This window comes from Mus musculus, chromosome 15 (genome assembly GCF_000001635.26).
Source record: "Mus musculus strain C57BL/6J chromosome 15, GRCm38.p6 C57BL/6J".
NCBI lineage: Eukaryota > Metazoa > Chordata > Mammalia > Rodentia > Muridae > Mus > Mus musculus.
The window spans coordinates 36,042,317-36,058,319 of NC_000081.6; the positions used below are offsets into that span (position 1 = coordinate 36,042,317).

Genomic DNA, 16,003 nt, shown 5'->3' on the forward strand with positions numbered 1-16,003 from the left:
TAATAATATAAAATATATGCTCATTATACTTAGTATTTCAATAAAAATATAACAAAAACAAACCTTTCAAAAGATCGCCTCCCTTCAAGAGGCAGCCGGGAAGAGAGCTTCCTGGCAGACCCAAGCATCCTCTGACTTTAGGAGAAACCTTTATCTTTGCTCTAATTTGAACGAACCACCTAGGCCTCAGTTTTCATGACCCAGAGGGTAACCCTCTGGAGCCTGCAGACTCACTAACAGGACTATGCTCATCATACTTGCTAAAAGCACAATAAGCCATTATACAAAAGCATCCCATTACAGCGATTTTAATCATCTACAAAATCACAGTTGCTGTAGTTGCTTTCAAGCTAAGCTATAATTTGAAGTTCAAGGGTGGGGGTTGGGGGGGATAAGAATGATGTAATTCACTGGTGCCTCTTGTGACATGTTCTTTCTATATAATCCACTCTCCTGATAAGTAAATGACCACGTGCTGTAAGCACAGCTCGTGTGACAAACCCAGGCTTTCATGACTAAATAGACATATATATGTCCCCAGTGCTGGGGACCAAACCTGGGGCCTCAAGGGAAAAGCACACGTTTAAAGGTCAGCCGTATGCTCCATGGTTGAGAGGGCAGGAGCTCTGAGGAACAGGGCACACTTCCACAACCGGCCTGCAGAAGGAGGTTTAGATAATGATGGTCAGGGACAAGTCGGGGGCGGGGAGCACCACTGGGGTGGGGAGAGCACGTGTGTGTGTGTGTGTGTGTGTGTGTGTGTGTGTGTGTGTGTGTGTGAGTGTGTGTGAGTGTGTGTGAGTGTGTGTGTGTGTGTGCGCGCACGCGCGCATGTAATACTTTGTTTGAGGGAGTAGAATTTATAAGAGGAAGAATATAATTACTTGCCTTCCAAACTCCAATTTTCCTGTCGTGCCTCTGCAGTAACAGCTCATCCGCTATGTCTTTCATCTGTGTCTGAAGCAGAACCAATTATTTTATCAACATATTCAGAATTGTGTTTTAACAGCTAAGAAACAAGGCAAAGGTTAGGTTAGATAGGGAAGGAAGGACCTACAGTCAGTGTTTCAGGCGGCTCCTCATCGAGACCATCACTAAGTGCACTGCTCTGAATGTAGGCAACAGAGTGCATGTAGAACTGTCCTCATGCCAAAATGGAAGCCATAGAGGGCATGACAGCTGGTGCTGTCCAGCCATTTTGTATTTCCCGTAAGTGAAGAGAGCCATGATTCACGGGACACAGAAGGGTGTCTTCCACACACATGGGTTCCTCTATAGATGCAATAACCTCAGATGCAAAATGTCCAAATAAGAAAACTCAGTCTGTATCAAGCATGTATAGGTGTTTGCCCCTTATATATATTTTTTCCAGATGCATTTAACATTTATAGTGTATTATGATTTTATAAGTATGCTAAAGATGATATAAAGTATAATGGGAAATATATGTAATCATATGCAAACACAGCCTCATTTTATTGATGGGATTTAATCATCTTCAGGTTTTTCGTATTCTATAGGTCCTCTGGATACCAGGGAACAATTATATTTGGGGGGGGGGGCTTCTGATTATAAATAATATCTCCCTTTTTTAGGGTACTACCTCTGCCAAATCTATGCTATGTCTTTCTTTCATTATCCATAACAGATCTTCCTAGCAGCTGATCTATAAAGGCCAGGTCTATAAATCAAACCAATGTTACAGCTGGAACCCCGGGTACACGCATGTAAGGGAAACTGTGCTACCAGCCTTCTTGCCACACTTGTCTTTGTGACAGCCACAGGTTGGAGGAAAAGAGAGCTGATCTTTCTTGCTAGATTCCCAGAGCTGTCCCTGACTATACCTTTACTAAAGCTGGGATGCCAGCCCCTCTCCTAAGCACATGAATGCCTGCCAGCATCCTTCATTAAGAACTCTCGCTGCTTTTGCACCTTTGGCTGAAGACTGCTAGAATCAGTTTGTTATGTTGGCCACCAAAGAATTCCAAGTCAGGAAATGACTACAAGTTACAATAACATGACTGGGATAAAGATAATGAGAAAATGTGGTAAATAATATCAGTAAGCCAAATGTTACTTTGCTTGGGTTTGGAGAGAGATCTGGAATTTCCCTAAAGTCAGAGACTGAGGAGTCTCTAGTTTTCCCAAAGCTTAGAAACATCTTGCTAAGTGAGTCAGCTCTTCCCAGTATACTATAAATTCTGTGACTAACTACACTTTTCCCCTAACTTGTTCAGCTCAAAAAACTAAGGATATCTCCAGATAAGTTAGATCCAAGGAGTTTGACAAATTGAAAAATAAGATAGAGGAACATTTTTCTTTTTTCTGATCAGCATTAATGATTATATTTAAAAATCAAAATTATACAAAATAAGTTAACCTCTTTTTATGTATACTGATGATGTTTTAAACAACCAAAGTAATATTTACCTCATATAAATAAAATCAAAGCAAAGCAAACAAACATGATTTACAAAATAAAAAATAAAAGTCCTCACTCTTCAAATTAATTCTCTAGGAAGAAGATCTTTCCAGAAGCTTTTTTTTTTTTCATAAATACAAACATCCAAAATACAGTGGATGGATATGCATGGATATGTGTTTGAAGACACAGATGCAGACATAATAGGTTATCTAGAGACACAGTGGATGGATATGCATGGATATGTGTATGAAGACAGGGTCATCTCCTGTGTACTGTTCTGCACCCTCTTAGTTTCTCAGTAAATAACACCTTTCATGTCAGTATGTGTGGACAACTCATTTTTACATTAAAGATTTATTTATTTTATTTATATGAGTATACTTTAGTTGTCCTCAGATACACCAGAAGAGGGAATTGGATCCCATTACAGATGGTTGTGAGCCACCATGTGGTTGCTGGGAATTGAACTCTGGACCTCTGGAAAAGCAACCTATGCTCTTAACCGCTAAGCCATCTCCCTCATTTTTATATTAAAACCACATTTTAAAATCTTATTTTATATGGGAATTCAAAGAGCTTTCCATAGAACTGGGTTATTGTTAACTCATTAAGTATCCTTCCATGTGATGCTGCAACAACGAATGGTCTTGTATATCTTTGTTCATCTGTGTGAAAACTTAATAACATTCAAAGTATTGGTTGCAAGCCAGGCATGGTGCTGCAACACTGTGGGCTCCAGGCCAGCCTGGTCTACAGAGAGAGTTCCAGGACAGACATGCCTATGTGGAGAGACCCTGTCTCAGAAACAAAAACCAAACAAACAAGAAACCCACACCAAACAATAACAACAATGAAAACCACACAAAACCCAGTTGCACTAGTAGATATTATGAGAGCCCCTTCTCTTTGCCGGGTGCCATACTAAAGAACCAAGCACATACTGTGTTTGTTGTTACTCTTGACAGAGGACATCATTTTCTAGCTGTATCTGGGACTGTAACTTGTAGCGGTCATCCTGCCTCTGCCTCCAGAGTCCTGGAATTACAGGCATACGCTTCCATGGCCTGGCGCAGTTGCTGTGCAGAGTCTTATTTTTCAAATGAGAAAAGGAAACTCAGAAAGAAACCAGGAATGTGGCAGACGTGGGGGGTCAGAACGTGAGAGGCCCAGGTCCATGCCTTAACCATTACTCACTGAAGGATCCTGACTGGTCAGTGGGTATTCATGTTTCAGGTCCTGCCAATTGCTATCGTAAGATCATACTGTTCATACCTTTATCTTCTGACGTGATGCAAACTGTTCACTCGAGAGAAACAATGGCAGCCACACATTTTCCAGCCTATTCAAGACGTGCTTCTGGATTTCCACCAGCACGGATGCGTCAAGCTGCTCGTGCAGAATCCTGCCCCAGCCACCACTCAGGAGCATAATCTAGAGAGTAAAACCAAAGCAGAACCGCAGGCTTTAAAACAAAAAACAACCAACTCATCGACTCATTCATGTTGGGCCTTTGGCAGCAAACTGGACAAGTGCCACCGTTTCCATTTTCCATAGAGCATCTTCGACTGTATCATACACAATAGTAGTATATGTAGTGGCGGTTGATATGGTTTTGCTTCCTATGGAATACTGTGAGCTTGATGTTTGTTTGTTTGTTTGTTAGGCAAGTGTTCTGTCGCTGAGCTCTCCTGGCTGGTGTTGGTAACTACGACACAGGGGCACTGACTGTTTCTTTTTACAAGTTCTATTTTTGACCTAATATTCATCCAACTCATGCATTTGAGGAAGCATTTTTCTTTTTGTAGGTAAGGAAAAGAGGCATCAGTTAAGTGGGATCCTGCCCCAGACATTGAAGATGCATGCACTCAGCAGCAGCAAACTTGGTTGCTGGGTTGTTGGGCAGTGCTAAGTTGATTGCCCTGTGGGTGCTTCTCTGACACAGAGGGACAAAAAGGACACAGAGGTGGCAGCAGGCAGAAGAGAGCCTTGTGAGCCTTGTGCAGACAGCAGCACAGACAGAGCTAGTGAGTCTGTGGCTTGAATCTCCACAGCATCTCCATGGCCCATTTGTGGCCATTTCTAAGTGCAAATCACTCTAGTGTCTGTTAATCTTCCGTGACTGTGACTGTCAATCTTCTGTGTCTGTGTATGTCAGTCTTCTGTCTGTGTCTGGCAATCTTCTGTGACTGTATATGTCAGTCTTCTGTCTGTGTCTGTCAGTCTTCTGTGTCTGTGTATGTCAGTCTTCTTCTGTGTCTGTCAATCTTCTGCTCCCTAAAACAAGCCCTCTTTATTTAGTTCACCTTTTATGAATAAAACTTTAAAAATACTAATGTTTTCTGTTAAAACAAAGCAGAAATATCATCTTCTTAATATTAAGTAATAGTAAAAATAAGAGTGCTTTTTCTTGAAAACAAAAAACCCTGACATGCTAACAAGAGAACAAAGTGGCTTCAAACTCAGTGAGGACCAGGAGGCTTTGTATAAAATCCCTAAGTATAACATAGGTAGAGCTAATGAAGATAGTGCAGAGACAATGGCCAGTCTGTAGGAACGGCTGCTCACAGCAACAGTGACTTTCTCACTGGCGTCTAAACTCTCAGCACCCTGCATGTACTACAGCATGCTCACATAGTAGCATCAGATGCCACAGAGCCTCACACAATGGAGCACAAGCCAAACAGAAGAGAAATGCTTCCTATGTGTCTATCCCAGATGTCCACTTACCGAGATGCCCAGCCATGACTCTACCACATCCCAGATCTGTATCTCTGGGAACTAACAGGAAGGCATTTTGTCAAAGTTGCTGCTGTCTAAAACTGTTTGCCCTTCTTTCATGGCTTTCTGCTCCTTTCACCCCCACCAAAGGGACAGTTTGTTGATCTGGTTGTCTGTACTGTAAATATCTATAAAATTTTTCCTTAATGAATTTAATATTTTCTGAAATTTCCATTTTCTAAGTATAAACCACTAAGAGTATGCATCCTTGTAAACTCCTAAGATTAAAAAAATACACAATACATTTGTTCTTTTAATAGTAAAACAAAACCAAAAGTAACCCGCATACTAAATAAGTTATTTTTAACTCCAAATTTCAAAAGCACAAGCTTACTTCATAGATTAAATGTGACAAGACACTCAAGCAGGAGCAATGGGCTGTAACTAATGGCTTTATTGTTATCAGAATCTGTAGTCAGGGCCAAAACTATGGTACGATAAAGTACTTAAACCTATGTTCATAGTTTATGGAAAGTTTCTAGGCTGGACATGATGGTGTACACTCAATCCCAGCACTTGGGAGACAGAGGCAGGTAGATGTCTGTGAGTTTGTGACTAGAATGGAGTTCTAGGATAGTTGGAGTTATATAAAGAGACACTGTCTCAAAACACCAAAACACAAAACCAGGAAGGAAGAAAGAGAGAGAGAGAGAAAGGGAGAGGAAAGGAAAGCAAAGCAAAGCAAAGGAAAGCAAAGAAAGGAAGAAAGAAAGAAGGAAAAGAAGAGAGAAAGACAGACAGACAGACAGGAGGAGTGAGCAACCCTTTTTAGGGCAACATAATCATAAACTGCATTTTCAAAGATCAAATGCCTTTTGAGGTTAGCAGGTTAAGAGAAAACAGAGGCAGAGACTAGGCTCAGTGGTCAAGAATGACTGCCTCTTTACTGTAGAAGATGCGAGGGCCTTTTCCATGTGGCTCCCACGTGGTCCTGAGCAGCCAGAACAGCACCTGACGACATTCTAAAGGCACACACACATTCACTCAATAAGTGAGAAATGCAAATCGTGTGAAGCTGTGCCTGGACCCCAAACTGTCCTAATACAGTCCCAGATGAGTGCCACTTTAGCCAATAAAGCAACTTTTAGAATAATATGTTTTAGAGCATGCATTAATTGATGTCTATAGATACTCATGAATACCTAAGTCAGAGTGCTCTTCCAAAAAGAAAGGATTGCCTTTACACTTCAAACAAAGAGTGCCGACATGCTCATACCTGGTTCTGTTGATGCAAAGAAGCTGGACTTCTGGGTCCGAAGAAATATTTTTTATTAAGGTATTTGTTTTTAATGTATATAGATTTTTCCTCTCTTTGCTTTTGGTCTTTAAAAATGATTCTTCGGAACTGTTCGATATCTATCCAACACATAAGGTCAAGGCTGGAAACAAAGTAGATTCCCTGTTAGTGATAGCTCTCCACTCAGTTAAACACCAGCCAAGCTGCTGGCACTCAGGAGGCGACTGATGAGACCAAGGAACCAGAGACTACAGCCCAGCCTCATCCCTGACTCACAGCAGGGCTCTGCTGTTGCTACATTCTCAGTCCTGGATCCATCTGACTTCTGGCAAGGAACACTGCAGACAGAAGTGGTCTCTCAATTACTGGAGGTGACTTAGAGCTCCAATGCTAGACTAGTATCTTCAATTTCAAATATGGGGAAATGGCACATATATGTCATGTGATTTAACAAAAAAAAAAAAGCCAATTTAGAATAATCCTCGGGGCCTAGCAAACACAGAAGTGGATGATCAGTCAGCTATTGGATGGATCACACGGCCCCCAATGGAGGAGCTAGAGAAATTACCCAAGGAGCTAAAGGGATCTGCAACCCTATAGGTGGAACAACAATATGAACTAAGCAGTACCCCGGAGCTCTTGTCTCTAGCTGCATATGTATCAAAAGATGGCCTAGTCGGCCATCACTGCAAAGAGAGGCCCATTGGACTTGCAAACTTTATATGCCCCAGTACAGGGGAACGCCAGGGCCAAAAAAAATGGGAATGGGTGGGTAGGGAAGTGGAGGGGAGGGTATGGGGGACTTTTGGGATAGCATTGAAAATGTAAACGAGGAATATACCTAATTTTAAAAAAAAAAGAATAATCCTCATCTTGATGAGGAGAAAAGGTGAAGTTTGGCTCAGAGTTCAAACCAGTTTGTCTTAAGGTGAGAGAGAAAAATATGATCAATATTTCAGTTTAGAAAATGTACATTTCCAAAACTACAATGTTTGATTTATATATTAGTTAATTAAGTTGAGACACTTCCCAGAAATTATAACATGAACATCAGAAAAAAGGAAAGCTTTTTTCAAGCTAGCTGGCACTAAAAATTCCAACAAACCCTTCCTAACTGCTTAAAATACCACCTGGGAGGTTATGGCGGCAACCAGCCTTGACGCACGTCGTCTAAACAGGCTATGGGTGTTTTTGTTCAGTCTTTACTGACATAGACATAGGTAAAGATCTACTAGCAAGCCATTATTATAGTGTTAACCAAAAAAGGATTTTTTTAACTGATAAATGTACTTAAGAATATATATTTCCTCACCTTGAAGAATGAGACTCAAGAAACTGACGGAAATGTTCAAATTCCAGTTTGTTGTTAAGTAGGTCAGTAAAAGTAAAGTGCTTGTACCCCTCAGGGACATTCAGCCAGTACTCTGTTTGTTTAGAGACATCCGAGAGGGACAGCTTGGCCATTGCATACCCAGTGGTGTCCTGGTGACAAAACACTTCCATAAATAATCTTGTAATGCAACAAATTGTTTACAGTTTTAAACAGAGAAACTGAAGGGAAAATTCCCTATTGGCCGAGGTTAGTTAGCAACTGGGAGAGCTGGATAAGTAAACTCCATGTTCACATTCTGAAGCTCAAATTTTTTCCTGTTGCTTTTCCCCCCATTCCTTTTTAATGAATATTAAGTAAACACTTACTAGAAATAAACAAAGTTTTCTGTATGCATGTATGTGTGAGCACAAGTTCATATGGGAAGCCATGCGTTAAAAAATTGCTTCAAATATTACTTTTATTTCTTAGTAAAGTGGAAATGCCTTTTATAATAGAAACAAAATTATAAAATTATACTGTCACCTAAAGATAATTACTATCACCATGTTTATATAGCCTCTTAGTCTCTATATATACATAGTTTGAATAACCTGTATATGTATACATATATAAATATAAGCATCTTATATTTATATATTTATAAACTTAAAGTATAAACTATATTATATTTAAATATCTGAAGTATATAACTATAATAAATAAATACATTAAATTTAAATATTTAATATTTAAATATTTATAAGTATATTTATTTTATATTTATGTAAATATTAAATAAATGTATTAAATATAACATACATAATATATATAACTATAACATGCTTGTATATTATATAATTGTATTTATATATTATATATATGGATATATAAGTTTATTAAAATGAGGATATGATAATGTACCTATGACTTTGTAATTATATTCTTTATCTTAATGACTTATAATGGACATAAAATATTCTTCTATAACTTTAAAAATTTTTAGATTTATATTATATGTGTTTTGCCTACAAGTATGTATGTGTACCGTGTATGTGCCTGCTGCCTGCACAGGTCAGAGGAAGCACCAGGCCCCCAAGAACAGGAGAGCTACCACAGACCCTGGTGAGCTACCACAACTCCAGGAACTGAGCTCAGGTCCTCAGTGGCTCTCAGTGTAGAATCACCAGCTAGCACCAACCGCACACAACTGTTTGTGAAGCTAACACGTCTTCCCATTTGTTTTTATACACTGTGCAGCCATGAGATAAACTACTAATGTTTTAAAAAGAAATGCTCCTTTTAAAAGGAAGGATTTTGCATAGTATTTAAATTTTGCTCCTGAAGCTTAAAATACATTATTATGTGCTATCTTTATGGCTACCTACGTACTTCTTAGGTTTTAATTAATGGTACATCAAATAGAGAACTTTTGCATCAACAACAGAACTATTGAACTTTTATTTTAAAAACTGTTGTTTTTGAAAAACCTTATTTATTGAAAAATTAAAACTTCAGTAAGACCCAAAAAGGAAACTAAAAATCAACTGAAAATCACCATTTGGATTATCTCTCCCATTTTTGTGAACTTCTTCCCAGATGTCTCTTCTTTGCATATATATATGCACACACACATGTGTAAATATGTGTAATGTAAGTAGGATCACATGACATGAGTTGGAGTTTGGTTTGGTTTTGTTGAGACAGGATTTCTTTGTGTAGCCCTGGCTGACCTGGACTTCTCTATGTTGACCCAGCTGGCCTTGAACTCACAGAGATCTGCCTGCCTCTGCCTCCTGAGTGCTGGCTGGGATTAAAAGTGAGAGGTATGTGCCAACACACCCAGCTTGACATTAGCATTTTAAAAAAGATTTATTTATTTTATTTATATGAGTATAACTGTAACTGTCTTCAGACACACCAGAAGAGGGCATCAGATCTCATTACAGATGGTTGTGAGCCACCATGTGGTTGCTGGGATTTGAACTCAGGACCTCTGGAAGAGCAGTTGGAACTTCTAACCGCTGAGCCATCTCTCCATCCCCAACATTAGCATTTTTATTCCATATGCTTTTATATAACTGTAGATCCTGAACATTAATTGCAACTTCCGTGTAACTGCATACATTTAATTTTATGTTTTTGTGGCCCTATCATAATTTTTCTAATCAATTGAGCTGGGCATGATGGCACATACAGGTAACACCTCCCAGTCCGTGAGGTGAGTATCAGGAGAGGCTGGTGGGCGTGGGACACACTCAGCTGCAGGCTAGGGAAAGGCCACTTTGGTTTATTTTGTAAATAAAAGAAGTTAATATCCTAACCTATCCTATGTTATTTTTGCTGATTTCCAATTATTTACTGTATTTTTCTCTTTTAAAAATATGTTGCTATAGGCATGATAGTTTCTTTTTGTTCAGAAAATGCATCTGAACTCTTGTAAATTGACAACAAATCTAATTCCAGAAAATATTTAAGGGAGTATTCTGCAGAGTGCGGCTTAAGTCCCTGATCTTAGGAGAGAATAACAAATAGCCTGGCTCCCTGTGTGGCTTCAGCTTAGTTTTCCCAGCTATGCTGAACATGTCTTTTTAACACTGTGACCTGTCAAAGGTAGCAAGCATGCTAGGCAAAGGGGAGGCAGGATGGTGACCCTCAAGTCTCACTACTGTGCATCTAGCTAAGGTTTCCTCCTAGCAGGATAAATGGTGGTGCAGACCCCAAATGAAGATTTTTCTAGGTGCAGAGTGTCTTACCTCAGCCTTCTTGGAAATTGTTTCTTTATGCAAAGCATGTAGCTTTCTGAAACATGCAGAATCTAGTTGTCGAGTCTCTTCTTGTAGTTCCACCTAAAAAACAAGACACATGATACTAGTAGAATGCGCATTATGAAAAGGGGGTACGGAACACACAGCTTACCAAAATCAGTGGACTCTCAAAGAAGCAAAGTACTTTCACAGCTAGAGCAGAAAGCTCTATGTCATTAAAAATATTAGCTACAATGAAGTGACATCAGATATGCACAAAGAAGAATGGACACTTTCTATTTAATGACATAGTTGCTGTCAATGACCCCCTCCTCTCTGGGCACACACAGATAATATAAATTGATCACACTTTCAGTTTCTAATCAACGTAACAGAATGAGTCAGGGAGGTGGCCAAGTTCTTCCCAGGAGAACACAAAGGACAACATTGTTTCCTGGTGTCCTCCTAAAAGTATTATTGCTACAGCAAAAGAGAAAGTAGTTGGCCAAATTAGCGCTCACAGCAGGTCTGTCTTTCTATCATCTAATGTGCCATTTTCTCTAGGCAGAGAATAAGACCACTCTCCAATTCTCTATTGCAGAGAAAAACCAGTTTGGTTGGCTAACTGCCTGGGAACTTTCTATATTTATATAGCTAGCTTTGGTAGTCTGTTTGAAACTCCTTATGGGGGGACAAATCTGAATTACACAGCTAGGCTTTTAGCTCTCTGGACTGAAGTTAAGGAAGATTCTAGAACTAAGAATAATTTCCCCTCTTTTATTAAGAACAGTATATAATCCATCTTACATATTTTTATAAGATTCATTTGCTAACACCAAAATATTTCAGTTCAGGGCAATTATAATTCCAAATTTCCTTTACAATTCCAGGGTCCTATCGACTTTATATTTCCTTTAAGAAATGTAGTACATATTATAAGTGAGTCAAGAGAAGCTTTTAAAATATCACATGATATTCTAATTTTTCTAGTGTAATCTACACATTCATAGAATAGAGGGGATACTATGTTAATTTTTTTTAGAATTGTAAGAATTAAGGAATAAAAATCTAATTACTTTGGTTACTGAATTTATTAAGGCTTTAGAGTTGTCTTAGTCACAATCCAATATGGTGAGTCTATTCAAAGTGTTTATTAATTCTATCATAATTATTTAATTTATCCTTCTTGGTAGACAATTCAACTCCTTCAGTAGAGATTAATAAACAAGAGCAATACAGCAACCACCCCGACCCTACACCTCACACACCAGGTACACGTGTTTATTGATGAATGTTCAAGGACAATTTTCATATGTAATTCAAAAGAAATATCTAAAGCCATGTTCTCTATCCATCAATGATAATAATAACATATCCCAGTTTGGACGTTTAAAATGACATCTTTTGGAATGTAAAAAGCTGTGTAGAAACTTATCCTATAGACTAGGGTTTGATGAATTCCTGGTACTTTGAATGGAAGCTCTGAAGTCCGAGGTTCTGCCTTTCATGGTACATGGAAAGAATTTAGACTTCCTATGGATGTGACATTTACTGCAGCCCATGCAGCAGAAAATGAAAAGGCTCTGTTCCCTTTACCGTGTGAGCACTGTGGGGAAATGAGTGTAACGGACACAAAGTAAAAGCCCACATTTCTCTTTTGAGAAATTTTGTGCAGAGAACTAAGGAAGACAGAGATTAAGTCTTTTGTTAAGAGACAAAGGGAAAAAAGCACGAAAATTTATTTCAAACTATGCAGTTAATAAGCATTTTCCCTGCTGTGCCTTGGGTCTTCTGTAGGTCTCAACGTCTGAGCTGCCCGGCACATCTGATGCCATCTTTCTCCCACAAGCACGATTGGCTGGCCATCCTACCTTTTTGTAAGCCATCTTGTCTGACATCACCATCTGTGTCCAGGGCTCCAGAAGGCTGAGAAGGATAAACTCTTCTGCTGTGTCAAAAAGATCTTCGAATGGTGGCTGTATTTTCATGTAAATGTCTTTCTTCCCTTCCTGATGGAGTCCAATGTCGAAACTGGCTGACGGAGCAATGTAAGTGGCAAAAAGATACTGAGAGAGGAGGGTGGGGCAAAGGGATGGGGAGACGCACAGCGGTTAGCAGGCACACTGGTAAAGATGGCAAGCCTACCTATGACACACCAATGCTTCTCTCTTCTTTTCCACCAGAAATTAGCAACTAAACATTGTTGGTTCAGGTAACAAGTGTCTAAGGAGACACAGTGCCTAGCAGTGCTGGTTTTCCTTGTGTGTTTTCACAGATTGAATCCTGTATGCCAGGCAAATACTCTGCCACTGAGCAACAACACCCCAGCCTTCTAAACTGCTTTAAAAGTATCCTTTTGTAGCACAGCCTGCATTCCTTGCACTCAGGAGGCAGAGGCAGAAAGATCAGGTCAAGGTCACTTCAGCTTCATAGTGAAGCTAAAGGCCAACATGGGCTATATCACTGTCTCAAATTAAAAACAAAAACCTTAAGAAACAAAAAGCCAAGGTCATATGGACTGAAAATCGGTCCAGCCTGCTTAATTGCAGAGTCCCAAAAATGGCTAATTGGCCTCTTTTGGGCATAAAATGTCTCCATCTGGTACCCAAAGCTGTGGAATGGATATAGGAAGGTGATAGTAAATAGGAAGATATGCCCAGGATTTCTGTGCATCCTGTCTGCTCATTTGTCTTGTTGCTCAATCATAGCTATCATATCCAGGAAGCAATTTAATAACACTGCCACATCACTATCCCTGAATAGTAGAAAATATACACACACACACACACACACACACACACACACATATATATATATATATATATATATATATATATATATAATGTATAATATATAATAAATGTGTGTGAATATCTACACACACACATTTTAAGGCATGGGAAGTACTGTTCCTCACATGACTCAGACCTGCAGGACCAACAGAAGCCAGAACCAGAGAAAAGGACCAGAAGAGGCCCGAAGAGTCCAGAAGAGGTGCAGGAATCCAAGGGAACTATGAGGAAAGAACTTACAGCCTCACCCTGTCACCTGCAGAACCCCAGGAACTCTGGGGCTCCTCCCCCACCTCTCCCACATCACACCCCTTGGAATCTGCTAGAAGTCCAGAGGACTCTGAGAGACTTCCCTGTTCACTCAGCCCAGGTGACTACAATTAGGTCTGTAAGTACTTTTATCTTCTTTCCTATTATCTAATTTCCATTCTTGCATTTATGCCTCCTGGTGATTTTGCTTTTGTTCATTGTTGCTCTGGGTGGTTGCTTCCATTCTCCAACTATTTGCTATAAGGCGTATGTTACACTTCACCCAGTGTGTATGCCCATCTTATTCCCAAGTCTGTTCTTCCTTCTTCCATCCTTATCCCTCCTCTTTCTACCTAGTTCTAAGCTTCCATAGATTTAACAATGTCTAACTCTGTGCTCCTAAGAGCATCCCAACTCTTCACTGCAACCTACTTTATTTAACTCAGCTTATTATTCCTTTCAAAGTCCTTATTTAGTCCTTATACTTATGCACCTTACTTCCCTCCCACTCCTAATCCTGGTAACTAAAATCCAAGCATGCCCCCCACTCTCCTTGACTGTTTCTCCTCCAACAGTTGTTGAAATAAGAGGGGCTGCTGTTGCCAGCTGCTAGTACAGTATTTGCATAGCTGTACTACCAAGAAGCAGGGGCTGTTTTGCCAGTTGCCCACAGCCAATGACAAAGTTTACAGCAGAAACTCTGAGCTCCTGGAGTAAGCAATGATTTTTCTCAAGGTCACACTACCAGCACCAAGCTTCGTGTGAGCATTATAAATACTTCAAGTCAAAGAATATAACTGATAGAACATAAAGCAAGCAGTAATAAAATAGCTGATGTGTTAATTCCCACACAGGAGCGTAAGAAACCTGAAAAACCAAGTCAATATAAGTCTTCCAAAAATTACTAACCCTCATTCATCTAGTCAAAGAGGGTTAGAAGACATCTTCGTCAGAACTAAAATGATCATAAATGCGTGCAAAGACACAAAAGGTGCTGAGAGGAAGAAGGCAGGATGACTGAGAAGAAGAAGTCAGCAAAAAGAAACAATGAAGAAAAACCAGCCTGAAATGTTGGGGGTAAAAGGCATCAAGTCAATAAAACATGGGAAGGTTGTGGCGACAGACTGGGTCAGGAGAGGTGGAGCAGTGAAGTCTGCAAAGGGGAGGAGGCAGGCAAAACAGTGTGAGCACAGACCAAGTCTAACGAAGGTGCCAGTGCACATGTCAAGACGTAAGGGTTTGAAAAGACCCAATCTACAGAGAGTGAGCACAGAGCGAGAACCTTGTTCTGAAGGCATAGAAAACGTTTACAAAAGCGTCATGCAGAGGATATCCCAGTTAAGGAAATGAGATGCCAATCTATATGCTGGAGACAGATAACAACCAAAAAGAGAATACCAAAAATAAAAACCACCCCTCATCATATTATAACTAAAACACTGACTATACAGAACAAAGAGAAGATATTTTAAAGTTGCAAGAGAAGCACCAAGTCACATACAAAAGCAGGTCCATCCAAATAGTAGCAGGTTCATTAACTGAAACTTTGAAACTCAGAGATTCTGGGTAGGTAGATTTCAAGTTCCGAATGGCAACTGATAACCCAAACTGCTATACTAAACAAATCCATCACAGTTGGAGGAAAAATAACAAGTTTCCACAATTTAAAAAAAAAAAAAAAAGCTTATGACTACTTAACCATCTCTACAAAAGATACTTAAGAAATCTTACATAATTAAGAGAAAAAAAATCATCCATGATATACATGAAAGAATAAACCACATTAGAATATCAAAGCAAGAGAAAAAAAACAAGCACTACAAAACCAAAATATGACAGGAATTAAAGTACACCTCTCAGAAACAGCTCTGAATATGAAGGGTCCCAACTCCTCAGTCAGAAGGTATTAGATCACCTCAAACATTGGGAACTATGGATTTATCACCTCCAAGAAATGCACCTCATCACCAAAGATAGACTCTGCCTTGGAGTAACTGGATGGAAACAAGAGTCAATAGGCCTAGGGATAAGCAAGTGTCACTACTGTAACATCTGACAACACAGACTTCAAAACTATTGGGAAAAAGATAAAGGTCACTACTTGTGACTGAAGGACCAGTCCATCAAGGGGACATAATGATTCTAACACACATGCCTAAACTGCTGCAGTCAGTTTCATGAAAATCAATGCACTAGATGTAAAATGACAGACTGACCCAAGCACAAAGGTCCTGGCTGGCAACATCCCACTCTCACCAACTGACCAGTCACCCACCAAAACACAAGAGAAATAACTCAACTAAATGGCATTATGGACCAAATGGACTTAACAGGCATCTATAGAACTCTATTCCATCCAAACATCACAAAACACACATTCTTCTCTGAAGCTCATGGAACTTTCTCCAACATAGCTTATATTAGGGTACAAAGCAGATCTTAACAAATCCAGGAAAACTGAACTAG

General features: G+C 39.5%; 1 protein-coding gene across 8 annotated transcripts in view; it reads right to left on the reverse strand.

Annotated features, from left to right (window-relative positions):
- Positions 1 to 16,003, reverse strand: part of Rgs22 (regulator of G-protein signalling 22) — a 180,065-nt gene that overhangs the window by 81,809 nt on the left and 82,253 nt on the right. For all 8 annotated transcript variants that reach the window (XM_011245372.3, XM_011245371.3, XM_011245373.3 and 5 more), the window contains 6 exons: positions 12,368 to 12,562; positions 10,506 to 10,598; positions 7,753 to 7,922; positions 6,420 to 6,582; positions 3,698 to 3,856; positions 889 to 957 (listed from right to left, as the gene is read on the reverse strand). In XM_011245372.3, coding sequence (XP_011243674.1) covers positions 889 to 957; positions 3,698 to 3,856; positions 6,420 to 6,582; positions 7,753 to 7,922; positions 10,506 to 10,598; positions 12,368 to 12,562 — 849 coding nt within the window. The remainder of the gene's footprint in view (positions 1 to 888; positions 958 to 3,697; positions 3,857 to 6,419; positions 6,583 to 7,752; positions 7,923 to 10,505; positions 10,599 to 12,367; positions 12,563 to 16,003) is intronic.